The sequence below is a fragment of the Symphalangus syndactylus genome, chromosome 10, assembly GCF_028878055.3.
Source record: "Symphalangus syndactylus isolate Jambi chromosome 10, NHGRI_mSymSyn1-v2.1_pri, whole genome shotgun sequence".
Taxonomy (NCBI): Eukaryota; Metazoa; Chordata; class Mammalia; order Primates; family Hylobatidae; genus Symphalangus; species Symphalangus syndactylus.
Window position 1 is genome coordinate 68,191,988 of NC_072432.2, and position 25,499 is coordinate 68,217,486.

Below are 25,499 nucleotides of genomic sequence, written 5' to 3' on the forward strand. Positions count from 1 at the left end.
ACTGGAGCAAGACAAGGATGTCCAATCACACCACTCCTATTCAACATAATATTGAAAGAAATAGAAAGAGCTATCAACAAGATACAGTAATAAAAAACCAGGAAAAGTGGAAGTCAAATTCTCTCTCTTCATGGAAATTTGATTCAATATCTATAAAACCCTAAAGGCTCTGCCAAAAGACTCCTGGAACTGATAAACCACTTCAGTCCAGTTTCAGGAAACAAAATTAATGGACACAGATCAGTAGCATTTATATTCATGAACAATATGCGAGGTGCCAAATCAAGAACACAATCTCATTTACAATAGCCACACACACACAAAATAAAACCATATAAATACATGTAACCAAGGAGATGAAAGATTTCTACAGGGAGAACTACAAAACATTGTTGAAAGAATTCACAGAAGACACAAACAAATGGAAAACATTCCACACTCATGGATTAGAAGAACCAATATCATTAAAATGGCTACACTGTCCAAAACAATATACAGATTCAATGCCACTCCTGTGAAATTACCATCATTTTACACAGAGTGGGAAAACTATTCTACAACTCATATGTAACCAAAAATTCACAATGGATTTGTACTTGTTATTTCCTCTGCTTGAAAATGTCTTTCTTCATACTCACGCCCATATTTAAATTATATCTTTTCTAAAAGGTCACCTATACCAGAGAGGTTATCCTTGACTATCCTATTTGAGGCTGCCTCTATATCCTAGTCCTGCTTTACACTTCTTTAGCACACTTATTATTGCCCAAGTCATGTGTTATTTGTTTACTTTTTGTCTGCATCTCTCAATTGCAATGTAAAAGCTCTGACAACAGGGCTCTGACTCTTTTTCTGTGACCGCAGCATCTAGAACAGTATCTGACAGCTGGTATCACTCAATAAATTTTTGTTCAATGGCTCTATTGACAAACCGATAGAGAGCAATAGATGATTTGTGCTCTGAGTGCCTGCCTACTGCTGTGGAGTGACATGGGGGTTATCTTCTGGACTGTAGGGCCTGAGATAAGAAATGTGGGAATGTACAAGGCTAAGAAATGTGCTGTGGCAAAGGACACCAGAGACAAATCAAATGTTCACATCAGTAGGTCTAGTAATCTAGATGTGATTGAGGACCATATGTTTGTAAGACAAAATGAATATAACATGCTAAATTAAAAATAATCATTTCAAAAGAGCTATGGTATAAAGTACTACAGTCAGTGCTACTCAAACTGGGAAAATGAAGTGAAGAAAGAAATCTTTATATATGTAAATATAAAAAAGACAAATAAAGAGCATACACATAATAATGTGCTTGAAATTTATTGATTTTGGAGAGGAATGAATTTCTATTACTCAGAAATAGCAGTGAAAACAGCTTAACAGTTTAAATTGCAAGTATCTAATCAAATGATAATTAGGAAGGGAAGTATCATGAAACACAGAATTCACTAAATCATGGTCTTTCTTTTATTCTTCATTGCTTTATGATAATTCTTCAGAAAGCAGTGGTAGTGTGACGCGGTATGATGAATCAGAATAAATGAGTAAAAAGTGAATTTGCCAGTCAAACCTGTGAAGAAAAAGAAAACAACACTTTATCTCCGAAATTGATACTCCTGTAAATAAGTTTATACTCTTCCTGGCAGAAAGTATGTATTTATAGATAGTTTTATTTATTATAACACAGGGACCAAAATGATATTTGAGATAGAGTAGACAATTAAATACTCATTAAGTGGGTATTGGAATAAATAAAAATTATTCAGCATCTGCAACTTTAAATTTTTCTTAAGGTTTTCCATCATCATCTTATTTTATTCTACCACTTAAATATAGCCTATACATTTCATCTATCTCCCTCAAGTAATATTTTAACTATATCCTCCCGTGATTAAATGTCATCTAACGTCTGGAGGACCAAGATCAGGCTTTTCCTGATATCACAAAGAGCAGGAATTCAATATGAATAAAATGTCCCAATGCATTAAAAAAATATTTGACACCTTTTGAACTATTTCAGCTTTGAATTGTAGAACAGTACTCTTTTATCTCCAAAATATTGCTTTATTTTGAAGTGTAATCTTTAGTATCTCATAGATTTTGGAACATTTTATGCTGTGAATATAGATAAATAAAACTGACTTTATACAAAGGAAATTGTTACCATTTCCTATTTCCTTGAAAATTCCCATCTCCTTGTTGATGTTAGATTAGTAATTCCTATAGCAATTGCCCATTAGAATTACTTAGGCATAAAATGTAAACTTTTTATGAGTTCCCAGATGGTGGTTGTGCAGCTTCTCCAAAGATTACATTTTAGGACAGAAAACTTCAAATAACATCCACGTACAGAGTTAGTGGCAGAGAAGCCCATGACCACAACCATACACCTTCCAGAACAAGGGCTTCTATATAATGTCTCTCAATAGTCTTTCCAATTCTATAAAAAGCTTAAGTATTATTATAATATGTATTTGTCAATTAGAAAACTGAGGTTTGGAGAAGATTAGGAATAGTTCAAGGTCATGAAACTAGTTGTCAGGGTCAGGATACACATGTTAGGGGTTCCCCTACCCAGAACTCAGCGTCTTAACACTAGTGAACAGAAGCTTTCCCTCGGAGGCATTTTATTTTATTTCATTTTATTTTTTTATTTTACTTTAAGTTCTAGAATACATGTGCAGAACATGCAGATTTGTTACATAGGTATATGTGTGCCGTGGTGGTTTGCTGCACCTATTGATCAGTCCTCTAAGTTACCTTCCCTTACCCCCTACCCTCCATCCCTGGTTTGTGTTGTCCCCTCCCTGTCTCCATATGTTCTCACTGTTCAGCTCCCACTTATGAGTGAGACCATGTGCTGCTTCGTTTCTGTTCCTGTGTTAGTTTGCTGAGGAAGATGGCTTCCAGCTTCATCCATGTCCCTGCAAAGGACAGGATCTCATTTGTTTGTATGGCTGCATAGTATTCCGTGGTGTATATGTACCACATTTTCTTTATCCAGTCTATCATTACGGTCATTTGGGTTGGTTCCATGTCTTTGCTAGTGTAAATAGTGCTGCAATAAACATATGTAGGCATATGTCTTTATAGTAGAATGATTTACGTTCCTTTGGGTATATACACAGTCATGGGATTGCTGCATCAAATGGTATTTCTGGTTCTAGATCCTTGAGGAATCACCATACTATCTTCCACAATGGTTGAACTAATTTACATTCTCACACAAAAGTGTTCTTGTCTCTCCACAGCATCACCTGCATCTATTGTTTCTTGACTTTTTAATAATCACCATTCTGACTTGTAGTGAGATGGTATCTCATTGTGATTTTTATTTGCATTTCTCTAATGATCAGTGATGATAAGCTTCTTTTAATGTTTGTTGGCTGCATGAGTGTCTTCTTCTGAGAACTATCTGTTCATGTCCTTTGCCCACTTTTAGATGAGGTTGTTTGTTTTTGTCTTGTAAATTTAAGTTCCTTGTAGATTCTGGATATTAGAGATTGACAGATGAGTAGATTGCAGACATTTTCTCTCATTCTCTAGGTTGCTTGTTCACTCTGATGATAGTTTCTCTTGTTGTGCAGAAGCTTTTTAGTTTAATTAGATCCCATTTGTCAATTTTGGCTTTTGTTGCAACTGCTTTTGGCATTTTTTAAATGAAGTCTTTGCCAATGGCTATGTCCTGAATGGTATCAACTAAGTTTTCTTCTCAGGTTTTCATGGTTTGTGGTATTACATTTAAGTTTTTAATCCATCTTGAGTTAATTCTTGTATAAGGTGTAAGAAAGGGGTCCAGTTTCGGTTTTCTGCATATGGCTACCCAGTTTCCTCAGCATCATTTATTAAATAGGAGATCCTTTCCTGATTACTTGTTTTTGTCAGGTTTGTTGACTATCAGATGGCAAGCAGAGACCCAAATCATGAATGAACTCCCATTCACAATTGCTACAAAGAGAATAAAATACCTAGAAATACAGCTAACAAAGGATGTGAAGGACCTCTTCAAGGAGAACTACAAACCACTGCTCATGGAAATAAGAAAGGACACAAACAAATGGAAAAACATTCCATTCTCATGGATAAGAAAAATCATTATCATGAAAATGGCCATACTGATAAAAGTAATTTATAGATTCAATGCTATTCCCATCAAACGACCATTGACATTCTTCACAGAATTAGAAATAACTACTTTAAATTTCATATGGATCCAAAGAAAAGCTCATATACCCAAGACAATTGTAAGCAAAAGAACAAAGCTGAAGGTGTCATGCTACTTGACTTCAAACTATACTACAAAGCTACAGTTACCAAAACAGCATGGTACTGCTACCAAAACAGACATATAGACCAATGGAACAGAACAGAGACCTCAGAAATAACACCACACATCTGCAGCTTCAGAAGCATTTATATAAATCAATATACTTCAAGGAGCTAACCCATGCTACATTTCTTAAACTGGAATGGTTGTTGGCTTATGGCTTTTTTTTTTTAAACTGTCAGTGTTGACACTTCTAGAGACTAATAACTAGAGTCAGCTTACCTCTATAATCATGCCCCATGATTACTAAGGATATCAATTGTGATACAGATAATTTCATCTATAGTATCCATAAAATGGGTATTCTTGATGTGAATGATGCTTTTCCTGCATACACACAAAAGGAGAGAGCAAATTGCAGAGAATAGAGAATGACAGTACAAGTGTTTCTCAAAAACTGTCATTAAAAGCTTAGATTGTTAAAATTGTTAAGACCTTGTATTTTATCTACATAAACGTTTTCAAACTTTTACATTTTTCTTTTTTATCAGAAAAATGTTTAAAAGTAGGTAAAAATGATAAAGTATGTACTGTTTGTTGATATTTTTGTGACAATAGTACAGGTGGAAACACTGATTATAGGTAACCTCTCTAGTCAGGGTTCAAATCTTCCTTAAAATATTACCTCCAAGCTACTATTTTGCTCACTATTGAGTATTATGGAAAGGATTAAGTTACTGTTTCCAACTTAGGTGGTGCTTCTTAATGTCATTCCTTTAGTGATCTTACTTTCCTTTACAACTCCTACATTCTTTCATACCCACTGCTGTTAACACAAACAGTCTTCATCCCTTTTTATGCATCTTTTTACTTGGTGCTTTTTTAACATGTATACTTGCTATGTTAGTAAGGAGAACTTTAGAACCCAGATTCATATTGATATTACAGGTCAAAATAATATGAGACTTTATATACATACAGTGAGAAAAATGTTAGAGAGATACAATTTTCTGTCTAATTTAGCACAGTCAGTTCAATTTAAAGACTGTATCATCCTCAAAAATTCAGAAGGTAGAAACCACATTACATGAGAAGCCTCTATGCTTTATTAAGCATATGTTATATTTAATAGAATTAGGATTTCAACTATTCTTTAGGTCAATGTAATTATTTACAGGACAAACATAAGTTCTCAGAGAATAATTGACAATTGACTTATTTCAGGTGGAATTGAGTTTCTGTTGAAATGCTTTTAGGGCACAAGATATTTGTGACTTTTTGCCTTTGCATCATAAATAAATGAAATCAATGAGCACTTTAGCGATTAATGATATAGATATATTTGAGAGACAACTATTGATTCTTCTAGGAGAATAAATAGAGAGGAAAACTTATTTAGAGTGCACATTATCAGAAGAACACTTACATGGAATTTTCTTCTATACTCATGATGTCTCTATGAAATAAAAAGAAAAGATTAAAAATTCAATATATGGTTAATTATCAAGTTTTCCACTAAATGAAAATGTCTTACCTTTTCATGTGAATCAGCTCTCTTGGAAAAAAAGAAAATGAGAACATGATTAATGTTTTAATTTTATAATTCAAGAGTAAGTATAAATATTGACTTAGCCACATTTATGATTAAACAGAATGGAGGCATTCTTTGGTTGATGACAAACTAAATTAGTTATTCTAGCTTTATGACATCTTTAAAATGAGTGAAGGATAAATGCTATAATTAATATTCTGTATTCAAATATCAACTCATTTTGGTTTATATATCTTTTTTATGTAAGGCAGGAAAAGTCTATCACTGGGGAATAAGAGAGTGAAAACTGAAAAGTGAAACACTGGATTGTTTTTTATATGAATATGTTCTGTGTAGCTCAAAAGCTACAAACACACAAATATTTTATTTGCTGATAGAGACAGGCATTATGCTTTACTCTGTTCTTCTTATTTCTTTATTTTTCTACTTCTATCCTTTTATAATAAAATCACGTGATAAACTGTGACATCATAACCAATTCAGTTTTCGAAACATTCATTAGAATTTAGTGGATAGTTTGGAGTATTATTATTCTTTTGTGACCAATTTTCTATTAACTTCATAGAAAGAGGAGGAGGAGGAGGAGGAGGAAGAGGAGGAGGTGGAAGTAGAGAAGGAGAAAGAACTCCAGAGAGGTCAAGTGCTTTTCATACTAATACACAGTAGTAAATGACAATAGAGCTGGGAACTCATGACACTTAATAAATATAGAGATTTGTTTTATGGTTGAAAATAGGCAGCTTTATTTTAGGAAGATTAAATAATTGTATGCAGACTTTAAGAGTTAGGTTGTGCAAGAAATGACTTGAAAATTCCTATTTTGACACCCTCTAATACTTGGGTTCCATTGAAGTGCACCTTGTTCTTTCCTCAGATTTCTAACTTCAGATGGTCTAGAGCTTTTCACATTTAAAGATACTTTCACAGATCTCAGTTCCACATATTTAAAAAGATCACTAAATTTTCTTTTACTTTTACATTCAAGTAATTGTTCTTGAGTGTTTGTAGGTATGTAATGAATATCTATTCCAAGTCCTTAAAGAACTTATATAAGTTAATTCAAAGAAACTCCTTGTAGGGAAATATTAAAGCTTATAAAGCTGTATTGAGGTCAACATGAGTATATGCCAGAACACAAGGAATAAGAGAGACACTTGGGATAAGTACTGAGAACGTAGTCTTTAAAATTTCCAGATATACTTACAGTCATGGAAATCATGAGAGCCAAGATTAAAGCAAAGACAAAAAACTTCATAGTTGGCTGAGTCCTATAAAATCATACATGAAAAATCAGTAATCACATTCTTTCATGAATTCATTCATCAAACTTCTATTGATGACACTATGCTTCAAGGCATTGGGAGACATGCTCTGTTTTCCAGGCTGGAGTGCAGGGGCATGAGCACAGATCACTGCAGCCTGGACCACCTGGGCTCAAGCCATCCGCCCACCTTAGCCTCCCTAGTCCCCCTTGTAGCTGGAACTACAAGTGTGTGCCACCATGCCCAGCGAATTTTTTCTTTCTTTCTTTCTTTTTTTTTTTTTTTTTTTTTTTTTTTTTTTAGTAGAGAATGTTTTTAGCCTCACTATATTTCCCAGGCAGTTCTGAAACTTCTGGGCTCTAGGAATCTTCCTGCCTTGTCTTTTCAAAATGCTTGGATTACAGGTGTGATCCCCAGGCATGGCCTCATGAATTGATGAGTAAAGGTGAGTGCTCTGATTTGGAAATATTAATATGCTAATGAAACACACAAACGGACATGTTAAACAGACCAAGAGGATGGGAGTAAGAAGGTAACGAAGAAAGGCAAGCTTGAGTTGGATTATGTGGAATGAGTAAAGGGAGGTGTTGGGAGCCTATAAAGAAATAAAACGGAGAGGAAAGCATGTTAAAAATGCAAACAGTTCAACACATAGGGAGGACAAAACTGGAGAAAAGATGACCACTTAGGTTGTTGTGACATTACAGGGCACTTATATAATGACATTAAGAATGCTAATTAAGGTGCAGTGTAAAGAGATATTAGGAAAGTAGAATGACAAGCAATGGAGACTGGCTTTATAATAAAGTCAGTGACTATGAGCCAGAGTTCTATTAGAGAATCCGCAGATGGTGTAACCCTGAGATTAGAACATTAATGATATTGGGTAGACAAAAATAAAATGAAGAGAATTCACAGGGAGAATGTTTGTAGCTACTTTGAGAAGTTGCATTGGTGAAGATTGTTTAACATTTCAAATAATATTATTCAACAAAGTTAGCCTCATCTGGGACTCTGATATGTTTTTATAATTATGTATATGCAAGTGAATCCAGTTCCTTTGCAGATATAAAAAAGTATAGCAGATTACTTATTTCTAAATTACAAACATGTAAATAAAAGCATTTCCATTGGAAAATACAGTGACCACAAGACTTACAGTTACGTGGCATTTTTGGCTGTTAATTGCAGCTATAAATTAATTCATTAATAGGTAATTTAAAAATTTTTTTCTAATCTCTTTTACCTGTCATTTGTGATGTAAAATTACAGTAACATTTTTCATCTAATTATAATAAAATGTCCTGCTCTTAAACAGCCCTACATCTCTATCATGGAAAGCAGAACCCATGATTTATGGCATTTACCATATTATTTATTCGTTCATTTTGCTTCATTCATTTAAATGGAAACTTCTACTATAGGACTAACTATACAAATTATGTATTTTGAAGTTTTTCTATTACCTAATATATAAATCCTACTACAACTCTTTTTATGAAACAAAAGGCATGAGAATTTTACTGTTGTCAATTCTGTTGCAAGTACAAAATTAAAAAAGGGTTCTAAGAAATTGGTCTTCTTTTACTAACACATAAACTGATAGATAAAAGAACATAGATAATCAATATATAATTAATGGTTTTGAAAAACATATTTCCCAAGTAACACAATAATAAAAATTTGGAACAGTAAACTCTTTCTTTTCTGCTGTAACACAAATGAATGAAAATGAGTTAAACAAATTAGTAAGATTGAGATGACTAACTCTTATACAGTATATGCTTTGCATTATAACAGAACTGTTTTAAATGATGGAAAGGTCAATTAAAAAGTAATAAAATGGTTTCCTATTAAGAAGGAAGTAAATTTTTAAAAATAAACTTTTATAATAATACATTTACCAAGAGAGAATTTATCAGTATCTTCTTGTAAAATTTGAACTTCTGCTTTAAGTTAAAAGTAGAATTAATAATTAAGAAAGTAGATATCAGGTATCTAGATAAGGAAATAAAAAGAGTTAATTGAGGTCCCACCAACAGAGAGGATGTAATACATTGCCATATTCCACATTATTTACTTTGCATGATGACTGCTGGTATTAATTCATAGGAATTGAGAACTGGAAGTCATCTTCAGATCCCGATTACAAAATTTTTACACATTACAGCATCAGGGCAAATAGCTAATGCATGTGGGGCTTGAAACCTAGATGATGGGTTGATAGGTGCAGCAAACCACCATGGCACACGTTTACCAATGCAACAAATCTGCATGTTCTGCACATGTGTCCCAGAACTTAAAGTAAAATAAGAAAGTAAAATAAAATAAAATAAAATGAATTTGTGTGTGAGTTTTTAAAGGAAATATTTATTAGATAAATCATCTATGCTAATTTGAACAGTCCTATTGGAAATTATGGTATTCTATAGGTAATATACAAAAATGTAAATTATTTATTTAGGCAAATATGTAATTCAAGTAAATTAGATTTAAATAGATAATATACATTTTCATAAGTGGGTTAGAATTGATTTTAGCAAACAAAAGCTTTTGCTAAGACTTTATATTAGATTGTACTTGAACACATTACCTTTTACTCAAGAGGAGAGTCAAGAAGTCAGTGAAGCTGAAGTGAAGTCTCAAGAGATGTCCTTTCCTAGATGGCTGCTGTATTTAAACACGTTGAAATCTCCCTTTTGTTTTTCTAAATAGCATCAATTAGGAGACCATATGATTGAGACGGAAAGTAATGCCCAAAATCTGTCTCTACAAATTCTAAAAATAAACTTAACCAGGTGATTCTACAATAGATCATTGTGAAGACAAAGCAACCGGAAAGCAAATGGACCCATCACATGCTAATCCCAGTGTTAGTCTAGCCCTTAGTGAGTCAGACAACGGAAAAGCATGCTGGAGGAAACCAGGCATAGAAATGATTGCAGTGATAAAGATGTTTCTGTAGAATACCATCTACCACTTTTCAACAAATATATGTCCAAGATGGAACAACGCTATGTCAAAAATAATACTTACCATGTTATCAAAATTTTACACATTCTCTAGTAAATAGTGATAATTGGCATAATAAAATTGGAGTCATTCTACACTTCAAAAGTTTTCCTACAAATCATTATTTATCTTGTATTTTCACCTTTACATTGACTTTGAATGTTTTAAGTAATAAAGTGAATGTAAACATTTGCCAAAATTCAATCATCTTTTGGATATCATATGATAAAAACATTCTCATATTTAATGTCAAAAGATTCTAGGTGCCTGGTCATATATCTCTCACATAAAACTGATTTCTTATGTTTAGAAATTTGAATTTACTTCCCTGGAGTTTTCAGAGGTTCATATATCTTTATAGAGGCCATTTGTTGAAATAACTATATTAGACAGAAAGAGAAAAACAGAATTTTAATTTAATTCATAGGCAAACATGTATAAGCATTCACCTACTCGCTACCGATTGGAGAATTTGATGTGCTAAGAACTGAGTATTAAAAACTCTTCTAGAGTTCAGATAAGTTATACAGCCCAGTCCATTGTTCCTCAGAGGGTGCCACATGCGACCATCATGATCAGCATCAGCTGTTACTTGTTGAAATGCAGATTCTTTGTCTACTTTTCCAAACTTACTGGGTCAGAATCTTGTGGTGTACACCTGGAACCTGAATTTTAAGAACATGTCCAGGAGACTCTTTGTGTACTTTAAAGATAGAAAAACTACTTAACAGATTTGTAAACGCATGGTCTTTAGCTTGATCCCACTAATTAGAAATTATATTTTAAATTTGTGTCTGATTCAGAGAAGGAAACAGCACCCACCAGGGTCTGGTGGTTGGGGAGGGAGGGAGAGCATCAGGGCAAATAGCTAATGCATGTGGGGCTTAAAACCTAGATGATGGGTTGATAGGTGCAGCAAACCACCATGGCACATGATTACCAATGCAACAAATCTGCATCTTCTGCACATGTGTCCCAGAACTTAAAGTAAAATAAGAAAGTAAAATAAAATAAAATAAAATGTCTTTGTGCATGAGTTTTTAAAGGAAATATTTATTAGATATGCTATCTATGCTAATTTTAACAGTCCTATTGGAAATTATGGTATTCTATAGGTAATATACAAAAATTTAAATTATTTATTTAGGCAAATATGTAATTCAAGTATATTAGATTTACATTATTCTTGTTCTTTTTGCATGAAATTTCTAAGCATCAGAGATATAAGGTCTCTTCTCTGGCACAAAACAAACCCATTCTCTTTACATTCTCAATGAAACAAAGTTACGTAGGATTCAGTGACTATTTTTTTTTAATAGGTAGATAGGCTGCACGCATCACCCAGGCTGGAGTGCAGTGGTGCAATCACAGCTAACTGCAGTCTGGAACTACAGGGCTCAAGCAAACCTCTCCTCATTCTCCTAAGTAGCTAGAGATACAGGTATGCATGACTGCACCAGCCTAAATTTTTAATTTTATTTTTTATAGAGATGGGTTTCACAATTTTGTCAACACTGTTCTTGAACTTTTGATTTCAGGTGGTCCTTGTGCCTAAGCCTTCCAGAGTGCTGAGATTACAGGCATGAGCCACTGCACCATCTCATGGTTCAGTAACTACTGAACTATGTCTGATTTAAAAAATATACCCTGCTTTAATTAATTACAAAATGTCCAGTAGTTTCATTCCTTTCTTCTTTTCTTCTCTGTCTCCTCTCATTTCTTCCCTGTGGTTTTTTCCCTAGTTCATTTTTCTAACAATATTAGGTACAGTTCCAGTGGATCTAAGATATTCACGTTCTAGTGCACAAAAAGCAAACTAACAGTCCAAAAGCACTACCAAACAGCAAACTAACAGGTAAGATATGGCAGATGTCAATTTGAAACTACAATTAAACCTAAAGCATATACATTTTATGTTGGAACACCAAAATGTAGGCATTATTTCACCCATGATTTTCTGCTTCTCCAAGTTAGGAAGTGTGGGGATTATGTATGACAGGTGGAACAAGCATGGTGGAGTGGAAATACAGTAGTGACCTTCTCATGCTAGGGATGGTCTCACCCTCCAGGAACAGTAGGCCATTTTACAAGACTGATGGACCAGAACATGGCTTCATATTTTATAATTAAGTAAAACAGATATCTTGTCTTCTATAAGCAAACATCATGTTCTTTGAAAAGGCCATGCCTTTCAATTACAAGGGAAGTATCAACAAAGAGCCACTGTCTTATCACAGTTGTGGCAATACACTGGTTGCTTATGGATACAACCCATGAATGGGTTTTTATAGTGATATTTATGCTGGGTTTTTATCCTCCCTCTTCACCTTTTTCTGCTTCTCCCCCTCCTCCTCTTTCTTTTCTTCTTCTCTGGGCTCCTCTTCCTCCATTTTCTGCTTCTCCTCCTCCTTATTCTCGGAATCTCCTGTGATGAAAATACCGCATGTTCTCACTCATAGGTGGGAATTGAACAATGAGAACACATGGACACAGGAAGGGGAACATCACACACTGGGGACTGTTGTGGGGTGGGGGGAGGAAGGAGGGATAGCATTAGGAGATATACCTAATGCTAAATGACGAGTTAATGGGTGCAGCACACCGTGCATACATATGTAACAAACCTGCCCATTGTGCACATGTACCCTAAAACTTAAAGTATAATAATAATAATAATAATAAAATATGGGACAGTTTGTTATCCAAATCTGTGGTGCTTATTTAACCAAGAAAACACTTATGTTGTATTCCTGTTTGAATTACTAAAATGAAAAATACTGCTATTGACTTATATGGAACAACATGTGACTGCCTACTAAATAAGACAGAATCTCCTTTATTCCAGAGATACGATGTGACTAGCTTTTCTCCTATTCTTAAGGAGTTTTTCATGTAATTTGAGAGTCAGAAAAGAATAAAGACTCAATCAGATAGAGAAATTCAGGAGAGGACTAATTACATGAGACTAAAAGTGGGAGATGAAGAGCCACACTGGAGCTGCAGACTGGGGACTTAGAAGCCTATTGATAATAATCAAGACTATGAAATTAGAAGAGATCATACAGAAAGGGTGCATAGAATCAGAAGAAAATAGGCTGAAGAGAGATATCCTGATTAGCATTGATGTAATATGTGGAAGAAAACAGAAAGCTCATGAAAACATTCGTGATAGAAAAGACAAACAGAGAAGAGAAGTATTTCTAAGCAGTTTGTACAGTGCAGAAGCCAAGAAGTTGAAACATTATGAAGGAAATATTCATTTCCATAAACAAATGTTGCTGTGAACTTTGCAGTTGCTTAATCTCTCTAACTAAATTTTTCTTATATTTAAGGTATTATAATAAGAGTTAAAATTTAACTAAATGAGAATATATAAAAATATGTTGTAAATAAAAATGCCCCAAATGCAAACATTAGGTTACAGCATTATACTTTTTATTTTTTTATTATTATACTTTAAGTTTTAGGGTACATGTGCACAATGGGCAGGTTTGTCACATATGTATATGTGTGCCATGTTGGTGTGCTGCACCCATTAAGTCATCATTTAGCATTAGGTATATCTCCTAATGCTATCTCTCCCCACACCCCCACCCCACAACAGTCCCCGGTGTGTGATGTTCCCCTTCCTGTGTCCACGTGTTCTCATTGTTCAATTCCCACCTATGAAGGAGAACATGTGGTGTTTGGTTTTTTGTCCTTGTGATAGTTTGCTGAGAATGATGGCTTCCAACGTCATCTATGTCCCTACAAAGGACATAAACTCATCATTTTTTATGGCTGCATAGTATTCCGTGGTGTATATGTGCCACATTTTCTTAATCCAGTCTATCATTGTTGGACATTTGGGTTGGTTCCAAGTCTTTGCTATTGTGAATAGTGCCGCAATAAACATACGTGTGCATGTGTCTTTATAGAAGCATGATTTATAATCCTTTGGGTATATACTTAGTAATGGGATGGCTGGGTCAAATGGTATTTCTAGTTCTAGATCCCTAAGGAATCACCACACTGATTTCCACAATGGTTGAACTAGTTTACAGTCCCACCAACAGTGTAAAAGTGTTCCTATTTCTCCACATCCTCTCCAGCACCTGTTGTTTTCTGACTTTTTAATGATTTCCTTTCTAACCGGTGTGAGCTGGTATCTCACTGTGGTTTTGATTTGCATTTCTCTGATGGCCAGTGATGATGAGCATTTTTTCATGTGTCTTTTGGCTGCATAAATGTCTTCTTTTGAGAAGTGTCTGTTCATGCCCTTCACCCATTTTTTGATGGGGTTGTTTGTTTTTTTCTTGTAAATTTGTTTGAGTTCTTTGTAGATTCTGGATATTAGCCCTTTGTCAGATGAGTAGATTGCAAAAATTTTCTCCCATTCTGTAGGTTGCCTTTCGCTCTGATGGTAGTTTCTTTTGCTGTGCAGAAGCTCTTTCATTTAATTAGATCCCATTTGTCAATTCTGGCTTTTGTTGCCATTGCTTTTGGTGTTTTAGACATGAAGTCCTTGCCCATGCCTATGTCCTGAATGGTATTGCCTAGGTTTTCTTCTAGGGTTTTTATGGTTTTAGGTCTGACATGTAAGTCTTTAATCCATCTTGAATTAATTTTTGTAGAAGGTGTAAGGAAGGGATGCAGTTTCAGCTTTCTACACATGGCTAGCCAGTTTTCCCAGTACCATTTATTAAATAGGGAATCCTTTCCCCATTTCTTGTTTTTGTCAGGTTTCTCAAAGATCAGATAGTTGTAGTTATGCGGCATTATTTCTGAGGGCTCTGTTCTGTTCCATTGGTCTATATTTCTGTTTTGGTACCAGGACCATGTTGTTTTGGTTACTGTAGCCTTGTAGTATCATTTGAAGTCAGGTAGCATGATGCCTCCAGCTTTGTTCTTTTGGCTTAGGATTGACTTGGCAATGCGGGCTCTTTTTTGGTTCCATATGAACTTTAAAGTAGTTTCCAATTCTGTGAAGAAAGTCATTGGTAGCTTGATGGAGATGGCATTGAATCTATAAATTACCTTGGGCATTATGGCCATTTTCATGATATTGATTCTTCCTACCCATGAGCATGGAATGTTCTTCCATTTGTTTGTATCCTCTTTTATTTCATTGAGCAGTGGTTTGTAGTTCTCCTTGAAGAGGTCCTTCACGTCTCTTGTAAGTTGGACTCCTAGGTATTTTATTTTCTTTGAAGCAATTGTGAATGGGAGTTCACTCATGATTTGGCTCTTTGTTTGTCTGTTATTAGTATATAAGAATGCTTGTGATTTTTGCACATTGATTTTGTATCCTGAGACTTTGCTGAAGTTGCTTATCAGCTTAAGGAGATTTTGGGCTGAGACAATGGTGTTTTCTAGATATACGATCATGTCATCTGCAGACAGGGACAATTTGACTTCCTCTTTTCCTAATTGAATACCCTTTATTTCCTTCTCCTGCCTGATTGCCCTGGCCAGAACTTCCAACACTATGTTGAATAGGAGTAGTGAGAGAGGGCATCCCTGTCTTGTGCCAGTTTTCAGAGAGAATGCTTCCAGTTTTTGCCCATTCAGTATGATATTGGCTGTGGGTTTGTCATAGATAGCTGTTAGTATTTTGGGATACGTCCCATCAATACCCAATTTATTGAGAGTTTTTAGCATGAAGGGCTGTTGAATTTTTTCAAAGGCCTTTTCTGCATCTATTGAGATAATCATGCGATTTTTGTCTTTGGTTCTGTTTATGTGCTGGATTACATTTATTGATTTTCGTATGTTGAACCAGCCTTGCATCCCAGGGATGAAGCCCACTTGATCATGGTGGATAAGCTTTTGATGTGTTGCTGGATTTGGTTTGCCAGTATTTTATTGAGGATTTTTGCATCGATGTTCATCAAGGATATTGGTCTGAAATTCTCTTTTTTTGTTGTGTCTCTGCCAGGCTTTGGTATCAGGATGATGCTGGCCTCATAAAATGAGTTAGGGAGGATTCCCTCTTTTTCTATTGATTGGAATAATTTCAGAAGGAATGGTACCAGCTCCTCCTTGTACCTCTGGTAGAATTCGGCTGTGACTGTATCTGCTCCTGGACTTTTTTTGGTTGGTAAGCTATTAATTATTGCCTCAATTTCAGAGCCTGTTATTGGTCTATTCAGAGATTCAACTTCTTCCTGGTTTAGTCTTGGGAGGGTGTATTTGCCAAGGAATTTATCCATTTCTTCTAGATTTTCTAGTTTATTTGCGTAGAGGTGTTTATAGTATTCTCTGATGGTAGTTTGTATTTCTGTGGTATTGGAAACCTTCATTGGAAAGAATATATTAATTTTTAAAATTCTTTAAGAATAGAGAGGAAACGTAAAACAGATAATGATTAGAAAATAATTTTGAAAAACTGATAATCAAGGATAGAGATGTTGGAGAGAGTTAGAAATTTGTTTAGATGTACAGTAATTTATTGGGGAGTGAAAGTGGGAAATTTGAAGAGATTATGCAATATTGCCTTAATTTTTCTTTTTAAAAATAGGTAGAGTTTTTTTTTCTGGAATTTACTAGTGGGTGAGATAGTTGAATGCTTCAGGAAACTAATAATATCTTTGGACATTGTGTAGGAAGGAAGGGATGAGACTATAACGCTAAATAAAATAAAAATCGTTGCTAAGCAATGTTGTATTCCACATTTAGAAAACAGAATGAAACATTTTTTTCTTGTAGAATAGAGTTTTCTTGGTAGAGATGCAGTGTAGGGAAATTTATCAATTACTAGGATTGACATTTTACTGAATTAGAGATTCTAAAACCCAGAGTTCACTGGAGTTGTCAGTTATTGCAATATGTACTGAATGATGAAGTCCTGGGTTGGATGAGAATGAGATAAAATAAAGGATGACCAGACAGAATAAATCGACATAGTAGTATTACAGATCTACAGTTTTCTGTAATCTACAGATATCTATGCTTCAACATTTGTCTTACTTCCAAAATATAAATCAGATCATGTACTCATCCAATAGCATCCATCCCAATTCAAAGCCTAGGTAGGACCTACAGAGCTTGAATCATCTACATGCCTTTTTCTGTGACCTAATTCATTTTGATCCACTTCTTGCCTTCTATGTCCATATTAATCTCCTTGAATTTTCCCCAAATACAACAAACATATTTCTAGCACAATAGATTGGCATTTGCTATTTCTTCTTCTGGAGAATTTCTTTCCTCATATCATTCTATAATTAGTTCATGTCTCTTCTAAAATGTCACTATATCAAAGAGGCTGTTCTTGACTATTCCATTTAAAATGTCATCTGTGCCCTAGCCCTACCTTATACTTCTTCAGTACACTTATCGCCTAAGATATTACCTATTAATGTTTTACTTGTTTGTATTTCCAAACAACCATGTAAACGCCCCACAGGCAGGCTTTCATCTGTCTTATACCTTGCTGTGTCTCCAGCATCTAGAAGAGGCCCTGACAGCTAGCGTCTCTCAGTAAGTATCTGCTGAATGTAGGGACATGGATGAAGCTGGAAACCATCATTCTCAGCAAACTCTCGCAAAGACAAAAAACCAAACACCACATGTTCTCACTCATATGTGGAATTGAACAATGAGAACACATGGACACAGGAAGGGGAACATCACACTCCGGGGACTGTTGTGGGGTGGGAGGATGGGGGAGGGATAGCATTAGGAGATATACCTAATGCTAAATGATGAGTTAATGGGTGCAGCACACCAACATGGCATATGTATACATATGTAACAAACCTGTACGTTGTGCACATGTACCCTAAAACTTAAAGTATAATAATAATAATAATAATAATAATGAAAGTCATTGCAGACAAATTGATGGAGAGCATTAGATGGTTTGGGGTCTGTGTTCCCCTTACTGTGCAGTGTCAATGAGTGGGGTGGGTGGGGGTGGGGGGGTGGTGCAGTTACCTTCTGTCTTGTAGAAACTGAGGTAAAAAATGTGAGAAACTTTGAGGCTGAGAAAATTAGGTGTACCAAAGGAAACCCGGAGCCAATCAAATGTCAGAATAAATAGGCCCAATAATCTAGCTGAGCTTAAGGATTATATGCTTGTAAAATATAAAATACTACAGGCTAAATTAGGAATAACTGACTCTAAAGGACCTCTGACATAGAGTGCTTCAGTCAGTGCTTCTCAAACTGGGTAAAAGAAGTGATGTAAGGAATAGCTATGTTTGTAAATATAGAAAATAGAAATAAAGAACTTTTGCATAAGAATTGTTTAAAATATATTGCATTTATAAAAAGAATGGACTTCTATTACTCAGAAACAGCACTGCAAAAAGCTTAATGGTTTGAAATTGCAACTGTGCAATCAAACATCCATTAGGAAGGCAGGCATCCTGAAAGAGGGAAAATACACTAAATCATAGTCTTTCTTTTATTTTACTTTGTCTTTTTGGTAATTCAACCAACTCCTGTAGAAAACATTTATATTCTTCCTAGTGCAGCATAGCTATTTACAGATCATTTAGGCTAATATAATACAGGGTTCAAAATAATATTTGACAAGTAATAGGCAATTAAATACTTGTTAAATGGGTATCAGAATAAATAAAAATTATCATCCAACACCTGCAATTTAAATTTAAATTTCTCTCAAGTTCCATTATTATTCTATTTTTTCTCCCACTTAAATATAGCCTACATACTTTATTCATATTTATTTTCCCCAAATAATATTTTAAATGTATCCTTTCTTGATTAAATTTCATCGGCTATTATCGAATGCCTAGAGGATCAAGTTCAGGCTGTTTCCCATATCATTAATGTCAACAGGATATTCAATTGGAATAAAATCTCACAATGCACTGAGAAATATTTAAAATTCCATGAAATATTTCAACTTTGATGAATGTAGAAGTTATCTTTAATCTCTAAAAATTTGCTTTATTTTGTAGATAAATATTTAATATTGCACAGAATTCAGAACATTTCATGTTGTGTATAGTTAGATAAAACTGATATTCTAAAAAAGAAATTGAAGACATTTTTATATCTCCTGTTGGTATTATACTAGTGATTCTTTCAGTAATTGCTCTTGGCTTTACTTAGGGCATATAATGGAAATTTCCCACAATTTCCCAGACAGTGCTTGTACGTCTTCTCCAAAGATTGTATTTTAGGAGGCATAGTTTTGAACAACATTCTGAAACACAGTTAGTGGCACGGAAATCTGCAGTCATAACTGTACACCTTTCTAATCAAGGGATTTTACGTAATATATTTGTTAATAGTCTTCCCAATTCTAAAATGAGGTTAACTATTATTATAATATCTATTTTGTTGATAAGAAAACTGATGTTTAAAGAAGATTAAGAAACTACTGATTTCAAGGTTGATATGATTTGGCTGTGTCCCCACTGGAATCTCACCTTGAATTGTAATAAACTCCATATGTCAAAGGCGGGCCAGGAGGAGATAATTGAATGGTGGGAGCATTTTCCTCCATACTGTTCTTGTGGTAGTGAATAAGTCTCAGGAAATCTGATGGTTCTATAAATGGGAGTCCTCCTGCACATGCCCTCGTGTCTGCAGCCATGTAAGAAGTTCCTTTCCCCTTCCTTCGTCTTCTGCCATGATTGTGAGGACTCCCCAGCCATGTGAAAGTGTGAGTCCATTAACCCTCTTTCCTTTATAAATTACCCAGTTTCGGGTATGTCTTATTAGCAGCATGAGAATGGACTAATACAGTAAAGAAACTAGTAGTTGTCAGGAACATGATACAAACTCAGGGTTCCTCCTCTCCAGAGTCCAGCCTCTTAACCATGACAGGACAGAAACTTTCTCTCAGAGGTGTTTATATAAATAAATACATTTCAAGGAGCTAAACCATCCCACATCTCTTACTGGGTCTATTGTTTGTTTGATATCTCGTGTTTGTTTTCCTCTTTTAACTGTGAGCATGGATATTTTTGGAAAGTAAAAAATATCACTAGACCTAGCCTACTTTTATACTTATATCCTGTGGTTACTGAGGAACACTGTAAGGCTATGGATAAGGATATAGGTAATATGGTGGATATGCTGGATATGGCCAATAGTCTGGACATGGTTGATGTTGGTTAGACCTTTCCCGCATACAGACAAAAGAACTAGAGAAAACTGTAGATAATTGGGACAGTGACAGTGCAAGAGTTTCACGATAATGTGTTTAAAAGCTTAGTTTGTTGTATCAACTGCAACTCATATATCAACTGCAATATCATTTTTAAACTACTAGTTAGATTTACCATTTTTATAAAAAATATATGTAAAAGTAGGTAAAAATCATAAAGCATTTACCTTTTTACTCATTGTTGCCAGTTCTTGTTTTATAGTACACATGGGAATACTGATTACAGGCAACCACTCCAAATGAGGATTAAACCTTTTTTTTTTTTTTAATACTACCTTTAAGCTACTACTTTGCCCATCATTGAGTATTATGGGAAATAAAAATTTAATACTTCCAACTTAAGCGGAGTTTCTCCATGTCACTACTGCATTCTTTAACCCTGCCTTCTCTTAACCCAAATAACTATCCTTCCCCAATGTTTATGTTTTTATCTGGTGACATTTTATCAATGTATTTATTATATTACTAAGAAGAATTTTTAAAACTCCATCACATTAAGATGAGAGATCAAACAATAATGACATATCAAAGATACACATTAAGAAATATATTAAAGAAATACTATATTCTATTTTATTTAGAATAGCCAGTTTAATTGAAAGACTTTATCACTATCAACAAATCAAAAGATGGGAACTTCCCATATTACCTGTGTGATTGCCAGCACATGTAATATGGCGGTATAGGCATATATTATACTTAGTAGAATTGGCTTTTAACTATCATTTACGTCAACATAATTATTTACCAAATTTATTTTAGTTCTCAGAGAATAATTGACTTCTTTAAATTGGCATTATGAACTTCCACCTAAATTCCCTAAGACATGTGGGACTTTTGCCAGTGTATCATGAGTAAGTGAAATTAGTATATACTTTAGCCATTCATAATATACATATATTTCAAAAATTATCACAGATTATACCAGGAGATTAAATAATCAGGAAAGAACACTTGTTTGGACTGCACAACATTATCAAGAGAATCCTTGAAAGGAATTTTCTTTTACACCCATGATATTTCTGTGAAAATAAAGACAAGAGTAAAAATTCAATACGTGTTTGATTATTAAGTTTTACTGTGAATGAAGGTGATTTATCTCTTCAGATACATCAGCTCTCTTGGAAAAATGAAAAATGAGAGAATAGTTAGTATCTTAATTATATAATTAAAGATCAAGTATAAAAGTTTTTTCACTTCTATCTTTTTATACAAAAATAATATGATAAACTCTGATCTCATACATAGGTTGTTTCTTGAAACATCCCTTAGAACTTAGTGGACAAGTTGAAGTGTCCACCTATCTGTATAAATCCATTGTATAACATATCTTACATGGATTTGATTGATGTCTCATGTCTCCCTAAAATGTATAAAACTAAGCTGTACCCTAGCTATGTTTGGGGACATGTTCTCAGGATCTCCTATGGTCTGTGTCAAAGGCCATTGGTCACTCATTTTTGACTCAGAATAAATCTCTTCAAATATTTTACAGAGTTTGATTCTTTTTGTCAACAACAATTTGTTGCCTGAACATGTGGGGCCTCAGAGAAGAGTCAGAACACTGAAGGAGTGGCACAAACTTGGAGCTAGGGTACAAGCAGGGGCCCATTGAAAGCCTCCCTGATTTTGAGCTTCTCCTCTAGTGAAACTGGCAAGTCCTCCTGAGCCCTGAACATCCCTTTGGTTGCGGGTCCTTGATTTGTTCTGAGCTGCATTTTTTTTTCCTCCTAGAAAGTTGTTTAGGGTCCTAATTCTATCTGAGAGGTGCATTCTAAAGAATATTTTCCATTGCCTTTTTCTAAAGACAAGGAAAATGACCGCTTTTCGGGCAACCTGTTTGGTGTCTGGTTCAGAGAGGTATATTCTAAAGGGTCTTTTCTTTTTCTTTATTTATTTATTTATTTATTTTTTTGAGACGGAGTCTCGCTCTGTCACCCAAGCTGGAGTGCAGTGGCGCGATCTCGGCTCACTGCAAGCTCCGCCTCCCGGGTTCACGCCATTCTCCTGCCTCAGCCTCTCCGAGTAGCCGGGACTACAGGCGCCCGCCACCACGCCCGGCTAATTTCTTGTATTTTTAGTAGAGACGGGGTTTCACCGTGGTCCCGATCTCCTGACCTCGTGATCCACCCGCCTCGGCCTCCCAAAGTGCTGGGATTACAAGCGTGAGCCACCGCGCCCGGCCTCTAAAGGGTCTTTTCCACTGCTTTTTCTCCCTAAATTAAGCACAGTTGTCTTGTCTGCACATTTGTGCGAGGAACTGAATTATTGTTTTCTTAGATAAATAAGAGACTGAGTTTTCTCACTCTGAAGAGAAAAGGCATTTTGCCCCTCCCAGGCAAAATGTGCCCCAGGTGACCAGAAGCCAAGTGAAAGTGTCTGGGGGTTTGACCCCCTGTGATGTACAGCAGCCCTGCAGGAAACCCCCAACAAAAGTAGTTAAAAAAGACTTATAGGTAAGTGCATATGGGAGCTGGTTACTCCATCTTATGGGCCTTCTTGGAGGTACCAGACCTCTGAAGAGAGAAAACAAGACACGTAAGAGGGCAGAAATAACTCAGGGGTGAAACACTGTGGATACGTACCCATTATCAGGACACTTCAATCCCTTATATTAAAGTTGTTATATAATTTATAATCTGAGGTTATATTAAATAATAGATATTAATTAAATGTCTAATTTCCAGTTTAAAAAATACAGGGAAACATGTTAAAAAGTGTTTTTTTATTAAAAGGTAAATGTTTTTTGTCTAATTCAAAGATTATTTAGAGGTATATAAAATGAAATAAAAGGAAACAGAAAATAAGAGAAACGTAAGGAAAGTTATACATATAAAAAGGTACCTTTGGTAAACAAAAAGGATAATAGAAATTTAATTTTATATGAGAAAGAATCTTATATTGTGACTTTTTCTCCTAAAATAGTATGACTGTTTGCTCGAGAAACGTTTCTTTTTCTAATTCTTCAGACTGATATCCCTGAAGTTTGGTGCTTTCTCTCATTTGAAAAGGCCAGAGATGGTAACTCTTTCCTTCCCCTTTTGTTGGCTCCTGTAACATTTCTTTATTAATAATCTAAAGTAAGGGAGAAAATTTTTTTAAAACAGCCAAATGAAAAATATTCTGGACCTGCCTTTGTGTGTCTATTATATTTATATAATTGAATGTGTCACATGGAAGTGGTACCTCACTACCAAATTGTTTGAAAGAGCTTTAATCTATTGGCTTAAAGAAAAGTCAGTGCTTATCAGACTAATAGAGGCTAACTCAGATGCCTTTTATTTCACATGACTTTGGTAATCTTTGGTAAGATTACTTTGGTGGTGGGCTGGCTTCCAAGATGGCCAAATAGAAACAGCTCCGGTCTGCAGCTCCCAGCGAGATTGACACAGAAGATGAGTGATTTCTGCATTTCCAACTGAGGTACTTGGTTCATCTCACTGGGACTGGTTGGACAGTGGGTGCAGCCCACGGAGTGCAAGCCAAAGCAGGGCGGTGCATCACCTCACCCCATCTGTAGGTCACCAACATCAAAGACCAAAAGTAGATAAAGCCACAAAGATGGGGAGAAATCAGAGCAGAAAAGCTGAAAATTCCAAAAAACAGAGCACCCCTTCTCCTCCAAAAGGATTGTAGCTCCTTGCCAGCAAGGGAACAAAATGGGATGGAGAATGAGTTTGACAGGTTGACAAGTAGGCTTCAGAAGGCTGGTAATAACAAACTTGTCCGAGCTAAAGTTTCATGTTGTAACCCATCGCAAGGAAGGTAAAAACCTTGAAAAAAGGTTAGATGAATGGCTAGAATAAACTATGTAGAGAAGACCTTAAATGACCTGAGGGAGCTGAAAACCATGGCACAAGAACTTCGTGATGCATGCACAAGCTTCAGTGGTTGATTCGATCAAGTGGAAGAAAGGATATTAGTGATTGAAGATCGAATTAATGAAATAAAGTGACAAGGCAAGGTTAGAGAAAAAAGAGTGAAAAGAAATGAACAAAGCCTCCAAGAAATATGGGACTATGTGAAAAGATCAAATATACCTTTGATTCGTGTACTGGAAAGTGACAGGGAGAATGGAACCAAGTTAGAAAACACTCTTCAGGATATTATCCAGGAGAACTTCCCTAACTTGGCAAGGCAGGCCAACATTCAAATTCAGGAAATACAGACAACAGCACAAAGATAAATTAGTAATTAGCAAATTAGTTTGGCCATTGTGGAAAACAGTATGGCAATTCCTCAAGGATCTAGAACCAGCAATCCCATTTGACCCAGCAATCCCATTTCTGGGCATATACCCAAAGGATTATCAATCAATCATTCTACTATAAGGACGTGCATATGTTATGTTTATTGCAGCGTTATTCACAATAGCAAAGACTTGGGAACCAACCAAAATGCCCATCAATGATAGATTGGATAAAGAAAATGTGGCAGATATACACCATGGAATACTATGCAGCCATGAAAAAGGATGAGTTCATGTTCATTGCAGGGACATGGAGGAAGCTGGAAACCATCATTCTCAGCAAACTAACACAGGAACAGAAAACCAAGCACCACATGTTCTCACTCATAAGTGGGAGTTGAACACTGAGAACACACGGAAACAGGAGGGGGAACATCACACATCCGGGCCTGTTGTGGAGTGGAGGCTAAGGGGAGGGATAGCATTAGGAGAAATACCTAATGTAAATAATGGGTTGACGGGTGCAGCAAACCACCATGGCATGTGTATGCCTATGTAACACACCTGCATGTTCTGCAAATGTATCCCAGAACTTAAATAATAAAAATCAAAACAAACACAAAATAAAAAGAGAAAATAAAGCGAGTTGTGGTTTCTTTTTTTTCCTGCTTCTTTTTTTTTTTCAGGATGCAGAGTAGAGACTTTTGACATGCTTCTGCCACTTGAAGGTAGTAAGATAGTTCATAAAGATCATGTCTCTGAGCTTTAATTCAAGGAGGAAAGTGGGATTGTACTGGAAACGTGAAGGACACTTCAGGTCCTGCAGAGGAGAGCAAGTGCAAACATACCCCATGATAACATTCAGCTGACTGAAGTGAGTGAAGCCCCAGTACATGAGAGATGCAGAGCATCTCCGTCTGTGACTCACCTTTCCACTGAGGATCTGAGTGATCTAGCCCAAAGGAGAGCATTTTGTTTCTTCCAAGCCTTGAAGATAACTTGGGGAGAGGCTATGAGACATTATGAAGGAAAGACACTGGGAACATCTGCAGACATTTTCACAGACCCAGGACTGATGGCAGGATGCC

The 25,499-nt window shown here is 35.5% G+C and overlaps 1 protein-coding gene across 1 annotated transcript; it reads right to left on the reverse strand.

Annotated features, from left to right (window-relative positions):
- Nucleotides 1-1,516: 1,516 nt before the first annotated feature.
- LOC129492283 (histatin-1-like) lies at nt 1,517-9,707 on the reverse strand. Its single transcript, XM_055297414.2, has 6 exons — nt 9,678-9,707; nt 7,027-7,090; nt 5,805-5,825; nt 5,697-5,726; nt 4,553-4,657; nt 1,517-1,573 (listed from the first exon to the last, which is right to left on the reverse strand). The coding sequence occupies exons 2-5, from the start codon at nt 7,075-7,077 to the stop codon at nt 4,607-4,609; spliced, it is 153 nt and encodes a 50-aa protein (XP_055153389.1). The 5' UTR covers nt 7,078-7,090; nt 9,678-9,707; the 3' UTR covers nt 1,517-1,573; nt 4,553-4,606.
- Nucleotides 9,708-25,499: the final 15,792 nt, after the last annotated feature.